This window comes from Myripristis murdjan, chromosome 1, assembly GCF_902150065.1.
Source record: "Myripristis murdjan chromosome 1, fMyrMur1.1, whole genome shotgun sequence".
Lineage (NCBI taxonomy): Eukaryota > Metazoa > Chordata > Actinopteri > Holocentriformes > Holocentridae > Myripristis > Myripristis murdjan.
Genome location: NC_043980.1, coordinates 16,597,934 through 16,622,143, shown reverse-complemented (window position 1 = coordinate 16,622,143; position 24,210 = coordinate 16,597,934). Strand labels below are relative to the sequence as shown.

Below are 24,210 nucleotides of genomic sequence, written 5' to 3'. Positions count from 1 at the left end.
TTTGTGTTGTGCTTTCTGTGGTGAAAAGGACACACACACACACACACACACAAACAGAGAGAGAGACAACGAGAACACACTCCGGTCACTTTTACCATCACAGGTACGTTCTTTATTACAAGTCAACCCACTGTATCAAAACGTCATACACCTCAAAACCATTAACAGTGTATCTCGCAGAGGCTCCTTTGCACATACATTCCTATGACGGCTGGCTTCCCTGCAGGTACAGAATGACAACCAAAGTCATAAGCGTCCAGTATATCCAAACAACCCCTAAAGGCACATCTATAATGTATTTACATTGCATACATGTTTGACATAAAACAAGTAAAAAGAGCACAGAAACAGTCCTAAAAGCCTGGCCAATTGCTTTGCTAAACACGGTCAGCTACTCTAATGCTACCCCTACAATACATACAGCAATGCACTAGTTAGTCTTTCGTAAATCACAGTATCCAAAGCTATAACGCACAGGTGAAAAGTCAATGTTTTTGTCTCTTATGGCTTGGGTATTACTTGTATCATGAATTGCATATGTGGCTCATATGCAGTACACTTAAAAAAAAAAAAAAAAAAAAAAGACATCAGCTCGCTTCAGAGACATACCAGAATGTTGCTCTAAAAACAAATTTCAAGGCCTATTAAAAAAAAGTCATAGATTTACTGACAGTCTCCCACAGTTTGTTAGTCTGGTGAAATGTTGCACTGAATAAAAGTCACCTTGTCTACATTTCTAGGATGGAGACAGTTTTAATAGAACTGCTGTCTACATTGCATAGTGCTGCTCTCTGCTTGTCCCTGATCCGGTATCATCTCCCAAGGTCAGGCATTCACTCCCATCAGTGCCTGTCAAGTAGTTTCTGTTTTCCCCAAAGCATCTTTAGATGTAATCTTTGGTTCATTGCAAGCCAGGACTCGTCCCTGCTGCTGATGGGTAATGTTAGAGTTGAGGATGGATACAGATGGATGGTTAGTGCTGGAGTCGGCTTTATATAGACATGCACCTGAAAAGCGTACCACAGGGATCAATACGTCAATTAGGAGATGAGATAGAGGCCGGTGTGTGTGTGTGGGCGTGTGGGAGAGACAGAGAGAGCCCAGAAAAATGAGCTGTTTGTTTCAGAGTGACAAATCTGAGTTGTTAGTAGTTTACGGTGTGCAGTTGGCTCTTTTGTGTGGTACAGGGAGAGAACGATCAGGGAGGTAGGGGTTGTATGTTTCATAGCACTGTGTGTGTGTGTGTGTGTCAGACAGTATCATAGTCCAGGAAGACGTCAGCGGTGCTGAGCAGTAAAGGCTGGGTGGGGGCTGTGGTGCTGCAGACTGAACTCAGCCTTCGTGACGGCGCCCTCTGCTGCTCTGGAGGGGCTGCAGCCTGGCTCAGTGTCAGGTACACCTGTGGGAAAACACACACTTGAATTTAAGGGATGATAAACTTTTGTTTTTCAGTGACCTTTCCATCTTTTCGATTTCCATGAACAAAAGAAACTGTTCATTTTCATTTTAACACCATGCTATGTATGAGCCTGTCTGGAACAATAACAGCCATGCACCAGGACAGGTTTTTAAAGATATTTTCAGCTTTCCTCTGCAGAGTGAGGTAAGTGATGCACAAGCACACGATGGACATCCTAAATCACTATAACAACTGTTTCACCCTGTGATGTATCTCTTAAATTATTCAATCGATCAGAATGACCAGGCACTGTTGTTAACAGAAGTGAAGCACCTTCAGCCAGATTTCCATGACTTTCCCATAAATGTATCCATTTTTTTTTTCCAGATTTATTGATTTTCCAGGTTTTTCATGACTGTATGAACCCTGTGAATGTCATAGAAATTGTCATGTGACAGTTTTTCCCCTATCAACTGGAATATCATTTCTTATTTTTTTGACAGTGCACTAGCGTACTGTGAAGAATGACCAGGAAATTTATACAAGAGAGAGGAGATAATATGCAAACAGGTTGTGAGATTAAGCTGAATTTCAATATGTACAATAAACACCATAGCCAAATGAGACACAAGACCTTTTACTTTTGGCAGCACTGCAGACACTGTCTTCTGTCAGAATCATAAATCAAGGAAGTCAAATGTCCCTAACAGCCTCTAAGGGAGTGTACTTATTTGCCTAACCGTCCCTCTGCCAGAGACTATTTTCCAAGGCAGTTGCTGCAGTTCTCAACGTACTCTAGTTAGATAATGATTGAAAATCTTATAATACTAGTTGCAAATAAAAATGATGACTTTCTAGGACATAAACAAATGGGTAAATGTTCATACATCAGTACAAAATCCTAATTACAACATTATCATCAGTCATACTAATTATAAAGTGAGCTATTAATGCTACTATTAGTGTGGATAAATAATTGTTAATTCAGTGGTTTGTTTCTGGGCACAGTTCCATATACATACATTCCTGGTGTTTTCTGAGAGCAGGAGTTCAGTCCTCTCCACCAGCTTCCTGAAGGAAGGCCTTTTCAAAGGGTCCTGGTTCCAACAGGACAGCATCATGTCGTACCTGCAGAGGTGAGACTGGGATTAGACGGTGAACACACACACACACACACACACACACACACACACACATACAGCTGGAGCCATCAGTTTCACTTCTTTGACATTGTTTCTGCACTTCTGCTGCAGGTTGTTCCATCAACCAAATGAACTGCACCAAAAATCCTGCAGCTTTAACACACATTAGATGCTTCATGGGAGAATATTCTGTCCACAGCTGTACACTCATATTACAAATCACATTACAAATTACAAAGAGTCTTTTATGTACACACACACACATAGCCAGTGTAGTATTAAATAACAATGAGGATCAGCCATGACCTCAGCTGGTGATCACTATAATATATACTGTTTAGCCACAAATATAAATTGTAAGCGCATATATTTTCAGGAAAGCATAAATTTATGCTTGATTTCTTTGAAGGCCCTATCTGCATATCATTTGCAACAATTGGATTGGATTTACCCTCCACCCCATCTCTGCATGTGTTATAAATCATAGACCACAGCATAAAAATCATCATCATAATGAACAAGAGCACTTTATACACACACACACACACACACACACTTACATCTCAGTGGGGGCAAACTCAGGCCTGCTCATCCTGTGGCCCTCCTGGATCATTTTGTAAAATGCTGAGCCCACCTGCATCCCAGGATATGGGCTGTTACCTGGAACACATACAAACACATACAAACTTGAAATAGGGATATTTTATTTCCAAATATTATATTTTAAAAAAACAAAACGGAGAATCCAGTCAGTGTAATTGTTTGTATTGTCGGTTACCTAGAATTTGTTGCTATTAATTTGCCATCAGTGATTTCATCAGAGGAGTAAGTGTCACTTTTTGTTCTGGTAGGTAAAAAATCATGTACCCCTATGATGATGCTGGTTTCTGGAGCTGTATTACTAGCATGAGTTTGCATGAATCACCCCATGAAATGGCACTGTTGCTGCATGGGCAGCGTCATCAGAGCCTCTAATTGGGAATCAGTGAGATCAGATGAGTGATGTTAATGGCTCTGAGGTTATGAATCAGACATAACAGCACAGTTCTGGCCGCGTAGTTACCCAGAGAGAAGATTTCCCAGAGCAGGATGCCGTAGGACCACACGTCACTCTCAAAGGTGTAGACGCAGTCGAAGATGCTCTCTGGAGACATCCACTTGACGGGCAGACGTGCCTGCAGGAAGGGATGGACCACATTTCCTCATTCATTCAACAATCAGAGAAAGAGGGAAAAATGCTCCTGTGCGCTGTCTACTGAACTTTGCGTTTAGAGCATCTTTACTGAGGCCAACATTTCAATATTAGGGCCTTCATTGCTTGTAAGGTCTAAACACAAGCCTTAATGAAAAAATCAATGACGTCTGACAGGGGCGACACAGTGGTCTTGTCTAGGCTGGAATACAAAGCCCTGGAGGACCAATAAATGATTAATGAAACTTAAGTAAGGTATATAAAACAAGTCTGATGGGAGGAAAAAAAAATACTTATTCAGCTTTAAGGAGCCAACCCTTTTATAGAACCTGGAAAAGTCCTAGTGCCCCAGAGTTTCTCGCAGGAAAAATTCTGTAATTGCAAAGTTCAGATGATACTGTGTGCAGGTGGTTGTTTTCTTTTGTCCTGTCTTTCTCTTATGGTATTAGAATATATTCTTTAGATTCACATATGAATTGCTTTGAATTGACAGCTACGTATGACACAGTCACATTAAGTTTGTCTAGTGCCACTCTGCTTTTGTTCTTCCCTGCATTTTGATTTGCAATAACAATAAGGAGGAAGAAAGAAAGAAAGAAAGAAAGAAAGAAAGAAAGAAAGAAAGAAGGACAGGAGGACTCACATTCCCCCGAAGCACATAGTTAGCATCAGTGGTGATGTCTCGTGCCAGCCCAAAGTCACAGATCTTTGCCACCCTGCCATGAGTCAGCAGAATGTTTCTGGCTGCCAGGTCCCTGTGGATACACTATACACACACACACACACACACATGCATGCACACACAAGCAGGCACACACAAACAATGACAAGGAAATGAATGCTGACACTGGAACCGGTTTCCGTTGAGAATGACTGAAACCCAGTACTCTCATGCAAATCATATGCAAAGTTTGTGAGTCTTACATTCTTGGAGGTAATGTACTCCATTCCTTTGGCCACCTGGTAGGAAAAGCTGAGGAGATCCTCCGCATCCAGTGACAGCTCGTCTATGTCATCTGCATCGAGGTCACATGTCTGATTTACTGAATGAGGCATTAATTTACCTGTTTTTTTTTTCTTTGTTTAAATGTAGTGACAGAGATTTCCTACCTGACTGGGAAGACCTTTCCTTCTCTGAGGGACGCATTGGCATGTATCCTGCACCAGCCACCTCTCTGCTGCAAGGACACACACACACACAGACACGGGTATTGATTTTTGGCATGGTAACAAGTTTCAAGGGTGCAATGACAATTCAGAATGCACACACACCACACAAAAACAAACACACACACACACCTTGCAGGCTCCCTGTGGTTGGAGACATTGCGGTAGTAGCTATCACCGATCTGGGAGTTGAGGAAGGAATTTCTTTTTCTGCGCAGGAAGTTGAGGAGGTCGCCGTAGCAACAGTACTCTGTGATCACCAAAGTCGGGCCTGAGAGGAAACACAAGTTAAAAAGCTCATTGACTTTCAAATCATATGAAAATCATATGAAAGCCATCTATATATGCATTCAGTGGCCACTTTATTAGGTCCACCTGCAAAATCTAATGCAGTTCAGTGCAACAGCTCTGCCATACATTTTACCTTTTAAGAAAGTTTATAATGTTCAGTTTTTGTTGACATTTTGGAGACATTTTGAGAGAGGTGTTTCTAAATTTTTGTCCTCCCTATCTATATACATGAGGGGGACAGAATAGTAGAAACACCACTCAATAAAATGCAGTCCAGTACAACAGCACCACTAACTATGAGCTCAATGCCAAACATAGAAGTGAATGAACACCTCTGTTACCGTGACAAAAAGAAAACCTGAGCATTATAGACATCATAAGAGTAAACCTGATGGCACAACAGTTGTATTGGTTTGTATTAGATTGTACAGGCTTACCTAATAAAGTGGCCACTGAGTGTGTAAGTTTCTATATATCTATATGCATATCTATATTCATCTACCTATATCTATCTATATAGATATAGATAGATATAGATATAAATATAGACAGACAGACAGATATATACATTTTAGGGTTTCACCAGCATAAGTTTTTGAAGGCCAAATGTGTTTATATAGAAACTACACATAGGGAATATTTCCGGTTCTTTATTCTTGGCTCTTATATCTACACCAATGAGCAACATTTTTTTCTAATGAATCCCAGGATACTACTACAACTACTATAATTAATAATAGTAGTAATATGATACATTTATGCATATTTGTGTGGAATCCATTCAAATTGTTACATTATAATCAATTCAGCCTAGGGGCGTACAACAGAAAACCTTTGTAATATTTATCAGTTGTGCAGTTTTTAGCAACACTGACTGACCACCATCTGATTTTTAATAAAAGGGCAATACTGGTCAGATATATCAGCAAACGGTTATAAATATGAAGTGGAGTTCAAACCCTGGTGGTTTATAAATCCCTGATGCATCCCGTCAGTATAACACACCAAATTCAACCAAAGGTCCATCTCACACAGAATCACAAACATCCCGATGAGCTGAGCGCTAAACAAGGGTGTGGTTTGCATGTTTTTCTCTGGCCGTCTGAGGTCTCACTAGTGCTGCTTCTCTCACCTCCGACCGTGCACGCTCCAAGCAGGTTAACAATGTTCACGTGGTTTCCAAGGTAACTGAGAACCTTCAGCTCGGACATCAGGGCCTCCTTCTCAGTGGAATGAGCGTTGGCTGGAATGACATCATCGGGACTTCATCATTCATACGTTATATCAGTGTCACATTTGTTAACAGAGGCAGACAAGGACAAAGGCAGATAGTGCGGTGCAAAGAGACAAATACACACACACACACACACACACACACACTTACGTTTGAGCATCTTAACAGCGACGGTCATGACAGTATCTGCAGAGCAAAGTCCATAGGCTGTGGCCCTCACTACCTTTCCAAAAGCTCCAGAGCCCAGGGTTTTGCCTATTAGAACACACACACACACACACACACACACACACACAAATCATGAATATTTTACAGTTACTTAAGAAAAATACATAAAAACGTAGGCTGTGTATTTAACTCAGTGATATATGCTTTTTAAAGGAACAGTTCACCCATTTTTTTTTATTTGTTTGTTTGTTTGTTTTCCCTTTGCGCTATCTATCCATCCATATAGTTTCAGTTTGATATGGTGAGGTTTGCCCAAAACCTTTGTGTTAGAACTATTTCCAGAGCTATCTCCAGTTTGCTGGCAAAAATGTGTACTCATTGGGGATAGACAGATACAGTTTCCTGGTTGCTGTGGATCATGCTGGGTATCCATTTGGAGAAAACTGTTGCTACTGAATGTTTCACATAAAAAAAAATTGATGGCTCCACAAAAGAATATCCAGCCCCATTGTATTGGGTTGCCAGGCAACAGAGAAGATCATGACAGACTGGAAACCTCACCAAATCACACAGAAAATATCTGGATATTGATTGCAAAAGCGGTAAGAGGGAATATATCTCTCTTTTTTTTTTGGTATTTTTTTGTTTTTTTTTTTGTGGCTGTTACTTTAATAACAGAGACACAAGCACCCCTGCACACGTGCACGCTCACACATGTGCACAAACAGGCTGTACACACACAGACGCTCTCATACCGAAGCGAAGTTTCTGTCGGGGAAACTCCCACTTGGGGTCATAAGGGAGCTGGGTGGGGTCAATATATATGTAGTTGTTGCCATGGATACTCTCTATCACCTTCCACTGGATCTGGAACTTGGGTTTCTGTTGGAGAGGAGAGGAGGCAGAAGTTGGATGGGTGGGATGGGCTTCCATACAGAGAGGGAGATACAGCATCAAACGATTTTACATCATCATCCTGAGAGTGTTCATATGCCCGCGCTGAAAGGATTGTTCTGCATCACTCTGTGGTTGTATAACTTAAATTTACAACGTGTTCTGTCATCTTTTTTTTCCATGACTTATGCATTCCATCAATTTAAAATGCTTTGTGCACTTAAGTGGTCAGACTGAGTCTGGACTGTACTCTGTTGATCCCATCGTGAGTTCAGAAAGTAATTCTCGTGAGGTCTGACTCATCTGAGAGCAATAAGAGCATGCTGCTACATGAGTTTACTTAATATTTCCAGGCATGATCAGAATGTCAAATATCCCATCCCAAGTGGAAAGTACAATTTGCGCCCACGACAAGATTGATCTCCACATGTCTACATCCTGAATGGCTGAATGATTCATCTTAAACTCATTAGGACGCATTCTGATTGATCAAAAGGATATTCCCTGCACTCACACTGGCAGAAAAGTCATTACCAAAGAAAACATAAAAAGCTGGTTCCAAACTAAGCAAGACACGTCTAACTTCGCTACACACACACACAGAGAGAACGCCCGAAAAGAAGGAAATAAATAAGATAGAGGCACGAGCCATTAGTAAATGAGTTCTGGGCTCTAGGCCAAAAATTCTGCTTCACTTTGACTTTTGCAGCATTTTGTATTTCGGCGATGCTAACTGCAATCAACAGACATAATGGCCTCTACATTTTGATAGTTTTCAGAAATTAAAAAGAAAAAAAAATCCTGTTTTCATATTGATGTTAATGAATTTTAAAACAGTGCATGGGTTGGAATGAACATCATGGGCCCTTGAATTATGAGATGTGCTCAACTTCTCCCCAGTCAGTGAAATTGGAGTCACACATTTCCACCTGACAGTATTGATATAATATGTTTTTTTTTTCAGTCTTACCTGCAGATACTTATAGAGCAGCACCACTAGAATGAGACTTAGTAAGACTCCAGTGGCCACCATGCCAGTTAGAAGAGGAGTGAAGAGTTTATGGGGAACGGTGCGCTCTGGGAGGAAACACACACCAACAAATCAGCAGTCAGAAATGGAGCATTAAAATAAATGCATCATTTAAATTACAGACACACACACACACACACACACAAATCACCTCCTCATCCCCCAGCTTAACGACAGACAGCTGCAGCAGTGGTGTTTGTTTGTGTGACAAGGATTAGGGAGTCTCTGCCATATAATCCCAGCCTGCATAGTCAGCATACAACTAATCTCATTCAATCTGCACCCAGTGACCACACACCTGGCCTCCACAGATAGTGTCAATGAGTCTGTGCATGTGCATGAGCATGTGTGCATGTGTGAGTGTGCTTGTGCAGGGAGGGGCATATGCGTGCCACAAACACACGATTTGTTTGTGGCATGTGACACTTTTGCCCTACATACAGAGAAGCACAGCCGCTATTAGCCCAGTGTCAGAGCGCCAGAGTGTGTGTGTATGTGTGTGTGTGTATCTGCTGTCCTCACATTAACATCTCCGCTCTGTCTTACCGCTGATTGAGAAAAGTGTGTAGGCCTCTTCCCCCTCCGTGGTGGCCACACACTCCAGGGTGTGGTAGTGTGCGTGTTCCTTCGTGACGTTGAGGCGACTCTCCACCTCGCTTCTCCCGAAGGCGGAGTTTGACTCTGTCACCATGGCAGCATCCGCCGTCTCCCATTGGGTGGCATTGGGCAGGTGTGAACACCTGTGGAAGAGTGATGACGTTGTTTGGCTTCGGGATACTTTTGATACTTTGGATAGTTGGCAGCACATGACTATGTAATACCTGTTGGGTAATGTCATAACTTGCAAAGTGCTTTAAATGTGAGAGGAAAACCTAAAAGGCAACAAAATATAGAAAAAGTAAAAATAAAAAATACAATGATTAAAACTGAACTAAATTATCATGCCAAATTATAAAATTACCAACAATAAAATAAAAATAAACATAAAAAAACATGTGAAATTGTTTTAGTTTTTGTCTTTTTCATTTATATGCACATTATAATGCAAAGTTTTGAATGACTATTAGGTGGGGAATTGGCTGTTTTTTTCAGAATGCTATGTACCCCATGAGATGGTGCCATTCTGTAGACCCACTTATTGGTCCCCAAGTGCACCTCTTGCACAACTCAGGCCAAAAATATTTTTCTTGGGAGAAAATACCAGGAAACATGTCTGGTCTCACATTATTTTGAGTGAAATGGCCTCATAATGTTTTTACATTATCCAGCAATTAATTACAACAACATAATAGCATTTTTATTCCATTTAGACAAGCTATTCAGTTATTATCTCTTCTGATTCCCTCCTCTTTCTACAGCTGCCTCACAAGTCATCTCTCTATGTAACTGTGAATGAAATCAGACTCTCTGTCTGATTTCATTTTGTATTTTTTTGTATTTTGTATTTTGGGCGTACCTCGTGTGGGGTAGCTCACAGAAGTACCAGCTGATTTTAGGAGCTGGGAAACCAGCAGCAGTGCATCGCACCTGTCCATTAATAGGCCCCTCTTGGGAGATGATGACTGGCTTACCTTGTAGAGAGAAATGGAAGAGGGGTTACAGGGATGGGCAGTGAGACCAAGAGACAGATAAATTGTGATTCAGACATAGAGAGATAAAGCTGACTGAAAAATCATATACTGAAGTAGTTTGGTATTCACTTATGTCAGTTACCACTTGGAAACTCAAAGGCCACATTTTAAACTTCAGTGTTTAACTCCCTAGGTCTTTTTCAGGTGCATTCCCATTATATTTTTTCAAATCAAGAAATGCAAAAAAAAAAAAAAAAAAAAAAAAAAAACAACCCAAAAAAGCAGTACTTACTGTTGACATAGACAGGGAATGACTGATTGACAGATGCATCCTCGTGACTTGCTAAGAAGGTATAGATCCCGCCCTCTGAACCATGCACCCTTACGAGTTTGAGCTCACTGATGTGTCTGATAAAACAAGGACAGGACAAAACAAGTCAGAGTCTGTGAATGTGCATGTGTACATGTGCAGACTTCTGTCCACAGTACCTGTATCTGCTGCGCTGGACAGTGATAACATGCTCGGTGGTGTTGCGGAGCTGCTTGCCATTGTAAGCCCAGGCCATGCTGCTGGGCGACGGGTAGGCATCAAACTCTACCCTGAGACTAAGGCTTTCCCCCTCTTTCACTTCAGCCTGGCTTGGGCCAGGGTCTCCCAACATGGAAATGAAGCCTCGATCTAGAGTGCAAAAGAAATGCACGTTGTCATCTTCACATACTCTGACACTGTCATACTGTGATTTAAATTAATTCAAGCTCCCTCCAAATATAGTTTGTGAAGATGTGTTGTAATTTATTTTTCTGGTGCAACAGCTTTACCTCAATCTGCCTCATCTACTTCTAGCAGGCCTCAGCTTGTCACACTCAACTGTTTTTTGTGTGTCAGGGTGGAGAGACTAATAAGCAAATTTTTTCCAGTAGAAAGGAGTATATTGTGCCCATCACTCAAAACACAAAATGTGTTGGCTGCATTGCATTTGGGCCAAATGAAGCTACTGTTGGTGGACAAATTGGTATCTCTTCCTCTTCTACAATTGTTTTCACCTTGTATGACTTTTGAACGTTGATGCAAAATGATGAGGAAAACAAGTCTTGCTCTTTGCTGCTGAGGGACTTAAACCTTAAGTTGACCACTTTTGTTTTACATTGCTACCTTGCAGGGAGCCAGTTGAAGCGGTTGAGGCACCTGGTAAGGATGCCCCCTGCCTCCAATGGCATGTGCTCTGGGCATGAATGACTAAAGGAAAGCTTGAGTAAGGACACACTATGGGACTACATCTCCCACCTGACCTGAGGGCACTTGGAGATTCCCCCCCCCGGAAGACCTGGACAAACTTAGGGGTGCTATTAGAGCAATACACCTAACATGGTTACGTGTGGGGTTGTGGTTGAGGGCTTACATCAAATGTCAATTGCCATTCACAGCATTTGTGTTTGTATCTTTCCCAGAACTCCAGTGGGATCCATAACAATGTAAGTTGGAATAACAAGGATGTCTTTCTACCCCTAACATGGATAAACTGCTAGAAAACTGATGAATACTCACATTTCATTGAAAACACCTGTGCTAACAGACTCTATAAGGCATTGCAGATACAAAAAGTATGTTGCATCTGTTGTGGGCGGATAAAATATTTTTTTCATGATTTGATGATTTGATGTGACTTACAATGTTTTTGCTTGCTGATGTGACCATGTGGTAAACAAGCAGAATAGGCTAGACTAGCAGACTGGCAGCCTGAGGGACTCACCATAAGAGCTAAAGCCGTGAATCAACAAAACTATCAGTGTGGAATTCATATCATCCTGTCAGTGAATCTAAACTATTAGGACACTAATCTTTAAGTTTTGATTAACCTCTTTCAAGTACATACTTGTGATTTAAGTTGAGGAGTATATTTTGATGTAAAACTCTTGATGATAGAATCAAAAGTGTGTATAAAATATCATGCAGTACAGTATGTAAAACACACAAGATGTAGACCTAATTAAAAAAAAAATAAAAGATTCCATTTTTTTTTCTTTTTAAATTGGCTGCCTTTAGTTGAGTGTGGATTGTCATTCCCCAGCTGTCCATTATTCCCATCCTCTGAGTATTTCTGTATATTTACACATATTTTATATATTATTTAATATACTGCTGTGAGCACATTAAGGTTCACACTGTTGGAGGGGGAGAACACACACACACACACACACACACACACACACACACACACACACACAAACATAAAAAACGACCTTCAACACTCACCACGGATGTCCAGCTGCAGGGCTGCAGCACTGGCACCTCTCTCGTTGTGGGCGTGGCAGCGGTAGGTGCCAGAGTCCGATTGGTTGACGGCGGTGATCCAGAGTGAGGTGGAACGTTTGTAACCACGGTTACTCGACAGGATGTGTGAGGTGTGTCCTTCCAGAGGATTCTGCAGGGTGGTAGGGACCACAGGTGAGTGGTGCGCTAACAACAAGTGTAATATCAAATGGATTCATTGTTTCCATGCTATAATGATAGAAATAGTTGATGTAATATACCACGATGAATATGCAGTCAATAACGTAATTACTGGAACAGTGGGCTGAGGTTTGAAATATTAAATATACTGGATACTACACAGGTGGTGACTGAAAATGAAAAATCGAAGCCCAGCTCACAGTCTCGGTTTTTGGCTGTCTCTGCTATTGGCATTGGCAAAGTTTCATCAAAAAAAGGCAAGAGGAGCCAGACAAACGGAAAGACAAATCAGGCAAATAGAGAGACAGAGACAGTTCAATAGCCATCCAGACAAAGAAGACAGGAGAATCAGCAATGTCTGGCCAAACTATCCCTCCATCCATCTCACCGCTGTTGAGGGGAAGTCCCACTTGAGACTGAAGTCTGGGTTTACATTGGAGGAGCTACATGTCAGCTCAAACTGCTCTCCTCTCCTCAAGATGACAGTCTCTCTGTGGGACAGTGTGATCACTGGAGGCACCTCTGGCACTGGAACAAGTGGTAATAAAAAAGGTTAATGTCACCTTGATTTTAGGATAAGTCCGTGAAGCACACAAGGAGGCCGGTATCCTATGACTTATTCCTGCGTACATCATCACCTTGGAAGGTACATATTGCTGCACAAGGAGAAATTCTATAAATTCATGAACATGATCTTGATTTTACTTGGTAGGATTTGTAAAATAATCTTCCCACCCCTCTCTCTTGTTATATTTATTTTTCCTGGCATAGTGTAAGAGCACTAATGCCTGGATCTTTGCATTCTTTCCTATTTGCTCCTTGTAATGTTGACCTAAGAATTTGAGCTTATTCTTATTTGCACTCATTGCACGTCACCCTGGGTAGTAGTATCAGCTAAATGCATAGATGCAAATAAGGTGCATATACAGTATTTCTGCTAAAGATGTTTTTTGGTTTTGACATTTAAATGTAACACTGAAACACTGGCACACATACACACACACACACACACACACACACACACACACACACACACACACACACACACAAATGCATTTTTACACTCACATGACCAGGCGCAAATCCACTCACATTCATGCACACACTTGTGTCTACACACAGTTGATAAATTATGCTTGGCACGAATACCGGCTGATGTCAGTTTGGAGTTTGTTTGGAAAAGGCTCTGATATTTCTGTTTACCCCAAACAGAGCCTTCATGCTCTGTTGAAAATCCTCGTTCTTTACGGAACTCCTCTAATCCCTCTTACTCCACTCCTCCCTCCCTCACTTTCCCTCTCTCCATCACACCAACTCTCAAGGAGAAGGATAGTAATAATTCCCCCAGCTCACCTCTCTTTGGCTCTCTTTCCACTGCTGACCCAACAGAAAATGCTAAAACCAGTAGAGACATGATCAATTTCCACTGCGTTTATGCTACATTTTATCTTAATATTGTTTAGGCAAACCCAGGGGAAATTATATTTATTTTACACTATTGTTAAAGACCTAATGTGTCCTCTGGCAAGGTCCTTACAACATTTTTGCTATTTTACTAGCTAAATTGTTTGAAACAAATAACTTAAAGTTATGAGTAGCAATCAGTTGTGCTGTTTGCACTCAGAGTCTCCTGCTGTGACCTGAATCATCATCTCACACAAAAGTGTTGGGGACATTGGGACTGTGCATAATAGTTACCATATCATATCCACTTGGCACTTGGTCTTCCCAGGTCTGCGTGGGGTATTTAACTAAAATGACCAGAATGTCAGAGCAGGAACAACTTAACTCTCCTTTTAGTGATCTTTACACAGAACTTGCACACCGACCCTTTTCATGATGTAAAAACAATCCAAAGCCATCTATACAGCATTCCCTCCATCTCTCATTATCTTTGTCTCCCAGCTTTATTAACTACTTCAACTCTGCCAGTCCCATCGGTGGGTTTATTATTATAAATGCATGCTGTGCAGCTAAGCTTTCTTCAGATCCCCTAAAGATGACAAACATGTTCTGCTGAATTGCAGGGAAATGTGTATAAAACTTGCACACAACATCTCCATGTTTTTTGTTTTCAGTGTTTGAATGTTTCTCTCAATACAAGCATCATGTAGCTTCAAAGAAGTGTTGCAACCAGCAGACAGAGAATAAATATGTTACACTGTTGTGCTTTATGGTAAAAAACTCTGAAGCTGCTTTGAATAGTTTAACAGCTGCAGACGAGAACAAGAGACCTAGTAATCCCATGTGGAGACCCATTTGACACCAATCCATAGTTTAACATTAGGAAAGTAGATATTCCCTGGATATTCCCCCTTGCCCATCCCACTTCACTCACCTTGTCGCACATCCACGGTGTATTGGCTGGAATTCACTACGGCACCTCCAAGCTGCCCCACACATATGTAACAGCCCTCAAACTCCTTCCTGGCATTGCTGATGATGACACCTCGCTGGGGGTTGCTACGGTAATGCATGCTGGAGGGCAAAGGTCGTCCATCGCAGGTCTCCAAAGCCAGAAGGGTGACCTCGGGGTCGGTGACCAGACAGGGGATGGTGCAGTTCTCACCTGCCCGGACCAGGATGCCATTCACCATGGTGTGCTGGAAGGCATTCTGGGGGTCTGAAGGGGGAAGGGAGAGACTCATTAGACAGATTAGACATGCAGGTGCAAACACAAACAAACACAGGCCTCCTCCCCCGATTCAAACACCCACCTTTCACATAGACATAGATGGAGCTGTGTTCCAGTGTGCTGTTGTTGACACACACATAGCGACCCATGTGGTAGGCTTGGGCTGCCGACACCTTGATATAAGCCACTCCATCTTCCTCCACCTCTCCCTCCAGCCTGCGCGCCCTCTCCCGCTGCCACCTCACCCTGCTTGGTGCACCAGACAACGTGGCATCGTCATGGCAACTCAGCTCCAGCTTCCCCCTCTTGGGAACCACCACATGAGGCCCGCTGGGGGATATTACCGGCTTGGAGCAGACTGGAACGGAAGACACACAGCATGCTGGGATATGGTGGACGTGTTGTGCTATCTGATTTATAATGCTGGGATGAGTTGACTTTAGGAGCAGATCCCATCCAGAACAACGGGGCCTGCTGCCACCACACTCACTAAAATAAACAATTTATCTGCTCTGTCATCCAGGCAGAACAGAAACACATGACAGAAATAAGAGTTACACCACAACACAAATAAAACAGAACAGAAACAGAGCTGTACAAAACAGCTTAGAACAGGATAGAACAGAACTGAAATACAGTGCAAAACAGAACAGAATAGAAACAAAGCAGCACAGAACTAGATCAGCACAGAATTGCATGGAACAGAACAGATGTATAGCAGAGAAAAATAGAATACAGCAGATAATAAATGCAGAATAGAATGGAACAGAACAGAATAGAAATAGCCCAGCAAAGAATACAATAGAATAGACGTGTAGCAGTACAGAATAGCACAGAATAAAATAGAAATAGAGCAGTGCAGAATAGAATAGACACAGAGCAGTGCAGAATAGAATAGAATAGAATAGAATAGAATAGGATGCAGAACGTTATTGTTAAATATGGTATAAAATAAATAAATAAAGATGGTTGGCACGGAGCTCCTTAAGACATCCATCTGCTATCTATAACCACCATCAGTTGAATTGAATAATCAATAATTACGAGCCGTCTACCCACTGAGTAATCATGCATTAAGGACTTGAATCCAGGCTCTGAGCAGCGGTTGCTGAAGTTCATCTCAAGTGCCTGGGGCTCCTCTTTTTTTTTTTTTGTGGATTTCCATATGACAAGCGTTCAAAAACAGAATTTCCATGTGACTGCTGTTGTGCCTGCAGGCCTGCACACATGCCGACAAGGAGGAGGGACAAATCTGAACTGAAAGGGATCGTTTATAAAATATAGCCTACATATATGTGTAGGCTTGTGTGCATTGTGTATTAGTTCATTTAGTTCATATTAGAAGGCAGATATTTGTACGCAACCCAGCTTCTATTTCCAAATTAGGACGCGTGGGCTTATTCGAGTTAGGTGAAGTTTACTAGAATTAAGCTCTGGTGTAACCACACAAAAAAATCTATCTGCACAACATTTCTGATCGATGTGAGCCAATGTCCGGTTTCTGGGTGTGTTTGTGTAGCAGCAGCTTAAAGAAGTTCCGTTCAGAGCGGGGCCCTTCGCTCTTCAGGTGCGCAACGCAACACTATCATTGCAGTGAATTATTAATTGTCCCCGGAGGCGACTCACACACACACACACACACACACACACACACACACACACACACACACACACACACACACACCTGTTGCCTGCGAGACAAACATGCAGCCTCAGAACGGATCTGGGGCGTGGGAATAGCAAATGTTTAGATAAAGTCTGCATAAACGGTCAAAGCGGCCCGGGACGAGAGCCACTCTGCCGCGCGTAATGACGACAGAGCGATACACCTGCCCGCTGAATGAATGCAGGGCGGACTTCCCCTGCTGTATAAAATGTAGTAGCCTGTGACGAACACTATATCGATTACATCATCAATTATAGACCAATAATTTGCCACAGTATACCCATCCGTAGAAAAAGTAAGTAGCCTGGGCGTAATCCCTTAATGCAGAGGGATAGTGCACAGAAATACCCAGCAGATCGGTAAACTACATATCATGTGTATGAGAATGAAAATTACAATTTCGCCATGGGAGATAAAACCATAAAGTGGCAGATCAGGTGAGAACTTAATCATTAGATCACAAGTGGATCAGGTGTGAACTCACAAGTATAAGCCCCAATAGGAACGTTATTGGAATAAGCAACAATGCTCAATGAGATTTCCATGTTAGGTGATTAAATAAATACGATTTGGTCACCATACACTCACAATTAGTACACAGACGCAATTTAAGTCACTACAGCAACACTGGAGGAATATTACAGTGATATTATATTCATGGCTGGAATTGCTTTCTTACCTGTTAATGGTAGGAGAATAAAAGGTGTGGCAAATACAATCCAGTGACATCTCATGGTTAGACTGCTGTTGGACCTATTATTCTATCCCATGTGCCTTTCGGTCAAGTGAGGGCATGACCATCCTGTACCTAAAACTAGATCCCGTCCAACCCCAACCAAAACAGGTCCCTCCACAGTAATTTGCGCACGAGGATAAAGGATCCTGTAGCCTACGACTCCCTCTGATGGATCTCAATGGACCTTAAAGCTACAGCACTACAGTGCCTCCCTCCCTCCTCTCCTCCCTCTCTCTCTCTCCCTCTCTCCAACCGTACCACTCCTCTCTGTCCCGCATTGGCTGGACACCCGCCAAAATGATGAGTCTGTTTTACTGGAAAAAAAAAAAAAAGCCCTTTACAAATAATCTTCCTTGTTTTTTCACCCAACCCTTATGAGAAAGAGCAAACGCAGTGATCCTATAAAATTTTAATCACATACTCAAATATTCAAATATCACCGCAGACTCATGTCAGCAAGTTCACCATAGAATCATTTTTAGCACAAACCATATTGTCTATTGTAGGCATATCAGGCAGACTTTATTAATTATAATTAATTATTCCCTCAGAGTGAATGTGACAGTTTCCTCACACAAAGGGAAAAGTGACCTGCTGTGATGACAGCTTCCTCTTGGCAACAGCTCGTCTCTCTGCAGCAGCCCGCTGACTTTGTGATACGCACTTGCTGTCACTTTTCCCAGTTTTAATCAATATTATCTTACTGAGAGTCTATGATTACTCATGGTGTGAGTGTGCCCATAAGTGTATGAACATATTGCCTTGAGGGTGCATGTGTGTGTGTGTGTGTGTGTGTGTGTGTGTTTATGTGTGGGTTTATTTGTTTGCATCTCTGTCTGTGAGTTTTCTCTTGCCCTAGAGAAGAATGTTAGGATACATTGGGATCTTTGTTTATCTGCTACACATGATTCATTTCAAGGTTCATGATGCCCTTCAGCACAGCATCCCATCCCACATAACCTGACACATGACATAAAACCATAAAGTAAACCAGCTAATGTGACTCATTTTTCCATTTTGTTTTTCTAGAATAATTCACTGAGAAATGTGATCAGTGATAGTGAAACGCTGGTTTCCTTTATCAGGTCAAGGCTGGTTGGATTGGGTAATATCTTGCAAACCTATGTTAAATTTGAATGCATTTTCATTCTTTTCTTTCCTTATGATTATGCAAAGCAAATGAACTTCTTGCTCTTTCACAAAGACAACAGCAGCTCTCACAGGACTTCTCAGTGTCCTGCCCTTGAGTCAGGTGGGCCACTGTTGACTACAAAACCAGTAGCCCCCCAAGCCATAACTGCTAAATAGGTTGTTTGGGGAGTGTTGTTTAAAACTGGGATTAACATCAAATAATCTGAGACATTCACCCTAGGGGGTGGACGGGAGGCTTCAACCCAAAAGTTTGGGGAGAGAGAGGACAATAACACCCAAACCATGTGCTTATGAAAGATGTTTTTGTAGGCTGCAGTTGCTCAATGGGGGTATTTCATAGCAGTGCCACAATAAGGTTTGTTGTTTCTCACCCAGTAAAAGAGTCCACTTCCATATTGTAGCACAGTTCTGATATGGAAACTTGGCTCGTATGCACAAAGAGCAACAAGTACTTTATACAAACATTATTACACTGCCTGGTTCCTTTATAAAAATTAATATTAATAGAGAACAGTATGCCTCAGCAAACAAGCTGTCAGATTAACAGGTTTCTCTTGAAAACCGTGCAGACTAAACTGGAAACCTGGTGAATAATCCATGTGCACTGTAATCATTTCATGTCAGACAATGCAAACCCCCACCTCAAAGTGTCAAAGTACAATATACCGGTTCACTATTGTCCAGCTTCCCATATGCTCCATGCCACGCACACTATGTGTGTGTGTGTGTGTGTTTGCATGAGCATCAGGGTCACCCATATGTCTTCTATCCTCTGTGCTCACATGTCATTTGAGCAGTTTATATGCCTTTCCCTGTTGCATTATTCATCACTGAGGTGAGCATCTATTGCAGATCAGGGCTGACTCACTATGACTTGGTGTGTGTGTGTGCGTGCGCACCCGCAGCGTGACTCACTCTCTGCTTTTAGACAGATGAGGGCAGCCGTCTCACAGAGGGCAGCAGAGGTTTTATGCAAGAAAAATAGCCACTTAGATTAGATTACGTAATAAAAACAAAACATTCCTCCTGCCTTCTGTCTGTCCTTCTCGCCCAGCCTCTCTTTCTCTCTCGACGTGACGCACACACTCATCCTAACTCAATCACGTACAAATGCAGCTATCACACACACCCTGGCAAGCATGCACACACACCTTTTATGCCTAGAGCCTCGCAAACACAGACAGATACAGACATGCAGGCACATGCACACAGACACACACACACACACACACACACACTATTGAAACTATACCTCATCCTCTGTCTCGATATGATTGGCAAATGCTCAGCATAACCTATTATTCTGATGCAATCCAACTCTGTTCTCTATCTGCTGACTGGGCATTATAAACTTGATATCTGCGTCCATTTGTTTCTCCCCTGCTTTAATATAGTCGGTACGGTGGATGCTCTCCAACTCACTCTGTGTGGTTATAAAGTGTTCACCCATGGTTGGACTGTGGTTGTTCACATATCAATCATGACCGACTGACCTGAACACACCCAAGGGTGGGTCAAAACCAAACATTTCCTCTGAGGGTCATGATAAGTCCTTAGATCCCCTATGATATAATTCACTTCGATCGAGTTGAGTTCACTGTCTTATCTCACCTTATCTGACTTTGATTCCTACTTATTCAACCCCGTACACTTGATTTAAAAAAGTGACATTCTCCAGTTATCACAGGATTCTGCAGCTGTGCAGGGAATTATTCTGCTTTGCAAGGACGTTCTGAAGCACTGGCAAAGAACAAAATTAATTTGTTTAATCTCCAATCTTATTAGCCCGACATTAGAGAAATTATATTTTCTGTAATCATATTTGTAGCAATTATTTCGTGTTACGACTTGTAAGCTAGGAGTAAACCCACATCTCTTTTTACAACAGATGGATCTTTGTATCTCCAGACAAAGGAGGAGAAACTGTCACACTAAGCTGCATCACACTGGTAAACAGAGTGTACTGAGATAACCATATGCTTGATCCAAAGAGATGATGTGGATTGAAAATGTGCCAGGGCACATATCTGAGTAAGCTAATATCAGTGTCTGTAATTACTGATAGTCCAATGATCGCCCTCTGTCTGGATAAACCTGATTAGCATCGACTAGGCTGTAAGCCATTCTAATCCACCGTAAGGAGAGAGGGATGGAGGGAGGGAGCAAGGGTGCAGTAAGGGAGAGAGATGGGAGAGAGATACACAGGGTGAAAGGGGAGGGAAAAAGGAGGAGAGAATAAAAGTGAGTGTGGTGAAAGGTGGTGAGGGACGTGGGGCGAGAGAAGGAGAAGGGAGGGAGGGAGGGAGGAGGAAGGGAGATGGATGATGAAAGGTGAGAGGTAAGAAAAAACATGGCAAAGAAGGCAGGGAGAGAGAATAGAGGAGGGGAGAGAGAGAGGATGACTGAAGCTTGAAATGGGGAGATGGAATAAAAAGAGAGGGAGAGAAGGGAATGTAATCAGAAATGTAGACGGGGCAACAGATAGAGGGAGTAGAGTATCCGATAAAAAAAAAAAATGATAGAGACTGAAAGAGAGATGTGTTGGAGGGAGACAGAATGAATGAAAGAAATGTAATTTACATGATCGGTTTAACTGAGAAAGCATTTGCATTATTCGTGTGTGTGTGTGTGTGAATGTGTGTGTGTGTGTGTGTGTGTGTGTGTGGGCTTGTGTGTGTGTGTGCACAGGCAAAGAGCACACAAAAAGCTCACAAGTACTGTATGGTGTGATTACCAGAAAACAACTTGTGGTTCTCACAGAGGGAAAAAAAATCAATGTAGTCAAGTCAAATGTAGTGTTACCAGTTTGTGTGTATGTGTGTGGTTGTGTGTGTGCAGACATGTTAAGGTGAGTGACAGTGTTCATTAATAATATGCATGCATGGACATGTGCCTGCACGCACATGTGTATGCATATTAATTTCCCTTCAGCATCATAAATCAAGAAATATGTCAGAGAACGTGAGAAATATCACCTCCTTGTAATTAACATTGCAGGGAAGTGATAATAATGAGAGAGAGAGAGAGAGAGAGAGAGAAAGAGAGAGAGAGAGAGAATCCATAAAACTATAGATTCCCCCATAGTTTACTGACATAGCTAAAGTGGCCCCACTTAACTGGTCAATGGCCATAAATGCATTAACAATCCTCTCTGCATTAATGGGCGACGTATCTTGCAAACAGAACCGCAACACCAATCAAGAGTGTCGAAACTGAAAAGTCAGCTCACTAATGACACGCGGAGAGCTTCTGTTTGATTTCATGGACTTCATACACATAATGATGTAATAGCCATATCTGCAAAGTGAGTACAAGATGTGGATCAAGATGTGGATTGCCCGCTTGTTGCGAGGCTGACTTCAGTTCAGAATGTCTTTGCATTGTTTTCGTGGAGAATGCAAACAGCATTTTATATGAGTAAGTGATGAGTGAGTCAATCAGCAGCATCATTAACAACAACAACAACAACAACAACAAATGAGGCCATCATATTTTGCCTTCGGGCTGTTGTTATCATACCTTGAGCACACCTGAACAATCTGAGAAAGGTAAATGGAAGCCTTGTCAGCACCTGGTGGTAAAATTGCTGTATTAACATCTGATATTGTTTTTAGACGTCTTTGCCTGCACTGAGAGCGCTTTCGACACGCTTTCGACTCAGGTTAGGTTATTTTCCACTGCTGTTTAAATTGTTCATATTTCTATTTTTTTTATAATCCTTGTTTATAGTGTTTATATTGCTTACTGCTATTTATCATGTGTATACTGTATATTTCTTCTAAATTTTGACATTGACCTACCTCTATGCACATTTTATACACCCATGCACACGTTTTTTTCTGTTTTTTTTTTTTGTTGCACATTGCTTTTTGCACACTGGCTTGTACTTAGATCTTATTCTGTTGTACTCAGATCTTATTCTGTTGTACTTAGATCTTATTCTTTATTTATTTATTTATTTATTATCTTTTTTTATTTTATTTAATCTGTAATCTGTGGATACTGCTGAAAAACTGTGAATTTCCTGCGGGATGAATAAAGTATCTATCTATCTATCTATCTATCTTCCCATCTCCAGCCATGTTCTCATTCCTGTCCATACAGTTGCACAGGGTCTTACCTGTTGTGGGAACAGTGTCTTGCCCATGGGCACCTCACCAGTAGAGGTTGAACGAGCGCAGAGTGTTAGACGTCCAGGGACTCAATCCTGCAACCTTCTGTTCACAAAGCCAGTTTTTGCACATTATATGCAATGAATCAGCCTTGATGAATGTTTTTTTAGTGGGGGTGTAACGGTTCAACAAACCCACGGTTTGGTTTGTATTGTGTTGTTTGGGTCATAATTTTGGTTTCAGGTTGATTTGTTTTGTACAGGGGTAAAACATTACAATTTCAAGTGTTCTCAGACTATTTAAACTAGACTATTTAGACTACTTAAAATAAACATGCTTTCAGTATATTCATTAGCTCATCAGCTCAGTGTGTGGTTCTATGGCTCTCATGCAGCGGATGTGTTTGTAACACTGCACTTTTTATCTCCCAGTTCAAAACATAATGAACATCACAGTTTCCCAGGAGGTCCAACCATCACTGGTGAGAACTTTGTAGGATTATTTTGTATTGAATGGTTAATTTTTTAATAGTTTGGTTCTGCACTGCACTGAACGGTTTGGTTTTACACCTCCAGTTTCCAGATATTTCTCTAAAAGTCTCTCTTGAAGTCTCTCTAGAGGTTTTAGCTGTGTGATGATTGAATTCACTTCAAACTTTTAGTAGACAGGGAATACACACTGAGAACAAGCCCTGTTAACCATGTAAATCCGAGCTCAGTAACATGCAGGAATATTATTATAAAGTGATCACAAGAAGAATACATGTACTTTACATTAGACCATCAAAAATAGTCATAAACATGCTTAAATTGGTTCATCATTAAAATTTTAACCCAATGGGATGAGAAGCTTAAGATTTAAAGTCCTTTTGTAATTTGCTCCATTTGTATGGTGCAGGATGCTGAAAACCAGATTGTTTTATGGAAATATTTTCCAATAAATTAATATAAACAGAAACCACATGCCTGATGCCCTGTCTTCTCGTCTTCATTCTGCCGCTGCAGCAACACAAAATAGCTCCGTGCCAATATGTTACTGCAATTACAACTAAAAGTGTGGATGTCTATTTATTTTAGAACTACTCGCGCATCTCCCTATGTTTTAGATCTGTTTTATGTGCAGCACATTAAAGTTGATAAAGTTTAATAATAAGAAGAAAAATGCACATGGAATAAAGTTTTACTTACTTTACAAGGTCCATTTTGTTATGACTGCCAACCGAGAGCACTTTAACACCCAAACCAGTGTTTATTTACCTCTTCTGCGCTCACAGTCGCATGAACTAACGAGGAGCATCGTTGGACCTCAGGGCGGCACTCTGCCTCCGCACGCCAGGGGGCGCTGTCGGGTTTCCAGCGGGGACACAAAC

At 41.6% G+C, this 24,210-nt stretch overlaps 1 protein-coding gene across 1 annotated transcript; it reads right to left on the bottom strand.

Annotated features, from left to right (window-relative positions):
- Positions 1 to 85: 85 nt before the first annotated feature.
- kitb (KIT proto-oncogene, receptor tyrosine kinase b) lies at positions 86 to 17,768 on the bottom strand. Its single transcript, XM_030063009.1, has 21 exons — positions 17,521 to 17,768; positions 15,258 to 15,533; positions 14,879 to 15,163; positions 12,929 to 13,068; positions 12,343 to 12,511; positions 10,578 to 10,767; positions 10,381 to 10,496; positions 9,974 to 10,088; positions 9,064 to 9,257; positions 8,458 to 8,564; positions 7,349 to 7,475; positions 6,576 to 6,680; positions 6,324 to 6,434; positions 5,033 to 5,171; positions 4,844 to 4,911; positions 4,658 to 4,749; positions 4,377 to 4,499; positions 3,605 to 3,716; positions 3,102 to 3,201; positions 2,422 to 2,527; positions 86 to 1,399 (listed from the first exon to the last, which is right to left on the bottom strand). Exons 1-21 carry the CDS (start codon positions 17,573 to 17,575, stop codon positions 1,250 to 1,252), a joined length of 2,880 nt encoding a protein of 959 aa, XP_029918869.1. The 5' UTR covers positions 17,576 to 17,768; the 3' UTR covers positions 86 to 1,249.
- Between the last annotated feature and the right edge of the window lie 6,442 nt (positions 17,769 to 24,210).